Source organism: Rhincodon typus, chromosome 24, assembly GCF_021869965.1.
Source record: "Rhincodon typus isolate 14 chromosome 24, sRhiTyp1.1, whole genome shotgun sequence".
NCBI lineage: Eukaryota > Metazoa > Chordata > Chondrichthyes > Orectolobiformes > Rhincodontidae > Rhincodon > Rhincodon typus.
Window position 1 is genome coordinate 6,759,277 of NC_063355.1, and position 3,696 is coordinate 6,762,972.

The following is a 3,696-nucleotide window of genomic DNA, read 5'->3' on the forward strand; positions in this document are numbered from 1 at the left end:
ATCAAACAAATAATGATCGTTTATCAGATCAAATTGAATACAAAAACATGATGCAAGAGCGCAATGCATTCACAAGGGTAGAGATGCTGTTTAGGGCCGGTTAACTTCGATGCCAACGGTTCTCGTTGGGTTCCCACTCCTCGTGAGGTAGACTTAGGATCTGCCTCCTCGCTCTACCCTTGAGAGTAAGCAAATGACAAACTAGAACATGGAGGGTGGTAAAACTGACTGCCAAGCGTTCAGGAGGAAGTGTCAGTAGACTGCGTGAATAACTGGAATGCTATCAGCGTTAACCTGAAGAGCTTCGTTAACTCATTTATAAAACTCACTGAAGCGATCAAAATCATTCTTTATTAGACAATGACTTCGAATTCCAGATTTAAACATTAAACGTTTCTGCAAAAATGTGAAGAAAGGAATACATTCCGAATAACGAGACACTGCTTTCAAACATGAACATTCTGAATGATAGTTTGCGCCCGTGGAGGGAAGGGGCTTCACTCGTTCACTCGCAGCCTGATCTCTTGACACTTTGCTTGAGCTGAGATCCAAGAGACTCGTGTATAACGCCGCAGGTGTAGACTTCGTGTGAGTTCCACTGGGAGGCGGTCAGAGTCAGGTAACTGCTCACGCTGTAAGTCTGGTCGGCGTCCCGCACCGCTCGAGTTGTCTGGACACCACTGTCCGTGGTCTGGCCGTCCACACTCCATGAAACCTCCACCGAGCCAGGGAAGAAATTATTCACCAAACACACCAGGGTCGCCTTGTTTTCTGCGGAGATCTGATCAGGCGATGGCGGGAGAAGAGATACCGAAGGGCGAGTCACTTCCCGGGCTGTAATGAAACGGATTATGTTAGTCAAATTTTTTTTAAAAATTGCGATCGTAAAAATACTTATAATTAAATATCCGTTGCAATAAATGAGCACGTGATAAATTATTGCTTTGTTTTATCTTTAATGGGCTCAAAACACACGCTAAAGTCTTGACCAGATGATTTAGGCTGACTCGATGTTGAGTGTGAGTTGCGCTAGCCTCGATTCCTTCCTTATTGGTAAACGTCTAACTGTCGTTAATCGATGGTTTTTGATAGCTCTAAATGATCTGGACGTACATGTGTAATGGCATTAATTCCGGACCAGACGGGCCTATCTTTAATGTAGTTACATGACATCGCAATATGTGATGTTCAGGCGTAAAATTATCCATCTCGTCTTCGGTCACTCTCTCAGGGTAATGGAATCAGTGTAAGTCTGTTCAGTTAACCAGTTATGAGCATGTAATTTACAATAACATCAGAAAGCACAGAGGCCCAGATCAGAAGTGTGTCTATGATGTTGCAGCAATACAAACACTAAGTGTTTTTAGTTAAAAAAAACTTGAAGACATCTGTCTCAACAAGAATCCGATCTTTCTGGTCTCTGTTTATATGAACTAACATATGGGGCATCACTAAGACCGTATCATACTGACAGTGGTGTTTGACGAAAAGAAAATTTCAGTGCTATTTCGAGTGGAAAAAAAGCAATAATCCTCCCTCAGTCCCAGTCAATATGCATGCCGCAAACTACATCTATAAAGCAGACGATTTGATCATAATCACATTGCAGCTTGTGGGGCCTTTCTATGTTTAATTTGGCTCCCAATACTCCAAATTACAATGCTCAGCACACGGCAAAGTTTTTTTTTCATTTGTTATAAACATTTATCTACAATTGTGAAAGATGCAGTTTAAATCTTGGTTCCTTTAATTTTCGGATTTAATTGTAAGGATCAATTTTCTGGAATTAAATGGCCATCCGTCTCACTGTCAATTTGAATTATTTCCACTGAACAAACTAAACGATTATTTCCGGTGCCATAAGTTGCAAACCCTTGCTTTGAAAGCAGTTGAACGATTTCATTAGATATAGCCGAGAGAAAATATTCTGACAGAAGAAGGAGGTTGTTAAACTACCTTTCAATTCTGAAGAATTATGTCTTTAAATATTGTCTAAAATCAGGATAACTTTAAAAAGTGTTCTCACCCGTGGTCTGTACAAAGACACAACATTTTATAGTGTTTTCCTAAAAAAAATAAGTAAATCTTTATAGGATAATAGAACTTGTAAATAATCCATCCATGACCATGTCTACAAATGGGTGGCTGGTAAGATACGTTGGAAAGTCTCATTGCGGTAGACAATGGAGAGAAGCAAATCAAGGTTAAAGCCATGCTCACACTCTTGGATGGTTTGGCAAGTTGTGGAGCTGTGAGACAAAAACTGTTGTTGGCCCTTTCCAAGTGCCCCGCCCGATCACAATCGCCGCTCCACATTTGACACTGTCGTATGCTATTATTATCTGCTAGGTGTGCTATCAACGGTCTTTAAAGAAAAACACTGATTGAACTCAATGCACAAAATGCATTGATACTAATTCTAAATTTAGAAGTGAAACTTTTCGTAGATAAGAAAATTCTTTTACAATTTGAACGTGTGATAGCTTTATTTCGCAAACAATTGCTAATGGCAATCTACAGCTACAGTTGCTTCATCTTATTCACATTAGAAGACAACTCAACCTTTACGAACCAGAAGTTCGGCCCCAGCCAGAATGAGTTGGACTAATTGTTAGATACACAAATGAAGGGTCCACTGTACGGTCTGAATCAAATTAAGGCTACTTACTTAGAACAGTGAGCTTGGTACCTCCGCCGAAGCCGTAGCTAGCCCAACCACAGTAATAGTCGGCGTCATCCTCCGCTTGAACTCCGCTGATGGTTAAATACGCGGCATTAGTTGACGATTGGCTTCTCCCAGAGAACCGAGCGGGGACCCCCGTACCCTTGACTTCGCGGTTCAGATCATGATAGAGTAGGAATCGAGGAGTATTCCCGGATTTCTGCTGGTACCATCCCACGTCATTGTTTCCCAAGGAGGTGCCAGACACGGTGCAACTTAATTTAACTGTGCCTTGCGGCTCGATGGATATCGATTGCGGTTGGGTTAATGTAACCTCGGCGTTCGAACCTACAAAATGTGGAGCAAAATCAGAGGGTTGGCTTCAGTTGATTAATATCGTCACTTTCTACCTGCCTGCAACGTTTGTTGAATACTTACAGATTGCGCCAATTAGCAGCGTTGTGATGACACGCGCCCACTGAAACATCATGATTTGAGTGAGAGAGATAGTAGGAACTGCAGATGCTGGAGTATCTGAGATAACAGGGTGTATCAGGTGGCTCAGACCCGTCGCCAGGTTGCAGTCGAGAAGTGTTATTGTTTGTCGGTCTCGCTTTGCCTTATCAATGCTTTTAATGGTGACACCTCTCTACAAGGGTTCTTCATTATGCAAATGAAGGCTGACTGTTGACCACTGAATATCGTGTTCGGCCCTCCCAATCACATGACTTCTAAACTGGACAAACCAGCATCGGATAACAAACAGATATGTTGTAATGTATATCGCTCACAGGATGCGTTAATTAGTGCGATACCTTTTTGAAATTTGTACATTTTGTACACTGTGTAAAGAAATTATTGTTTTAATGAATATACTGAAATATATCTTTCCTTTTCTACAAGACATCCTAAGCATTAGAAAGAGAATTTGATCATTGTTCCCGTCTTCTCTGAAGGCTATAAACAGAAATTGCTGGAGAAACTCAGCAGGACTGGCTGTATCCGTGGAAAGAGAAAGCAGAGTTAATGTTTCG

The 3,696-nt window shown here is 41.5% G+C and overlaps 1 protein-coding gene across 1 annotated transcript; it reads right to left on the minus strand.

Annotated features, from left to right (window-relative positions):
- Positions 1-329: 329 nt before the first annotated feature.
- On the minus strand, positions 330-3,283 carry LOC109920668 (immunoglobulin lambda-1 light chain-like). Its single transcript, XM_048611626.1, has 3 exons — positions 3,101-3,283; positions 2,669-3,010; positions 330-834 (listed from the first exon to the last, which is right to left on the minus strand). Exons 1-3 carry the CDS (start codon positions 3,150-3,152, stop codon positions 506-508), a joined length of 723 nt encoding a protein of 240 aa, XP_048467583.1. The 5' UTR covers positions 3,153-3,283; the 3' UTR covers positions 330-505.
- Between the last annotated feature and the right edge of the window lie 413 nt (positions 3,284-3,696).

Excerpts from the sequence above, each read along its gene's own strand:
- LOC109920668 (XM_048611626.1), bottom strand. The coding sequence starts at position 3,152 with ATGATGTTTCAGTGGGCGCGTGTCATCACAACGCTGCTAATTGGCGCA. Across the intron at positions 3,011-3,100 it reads GCTGCTAATTGGCGCAATCT|GTTCGAACGCCGAGGTTACA; the intron begins GTAAGTATTCAA and ends CACATTTTGTAG. Across the intron at positions 835-2,668 it reads TACCAAGCTCACTGTTCTAA|CCCGGGAAGTGACTCGCCCT; the intron begins GTAAGTAGCCTT and ends GTTTCATTACAG.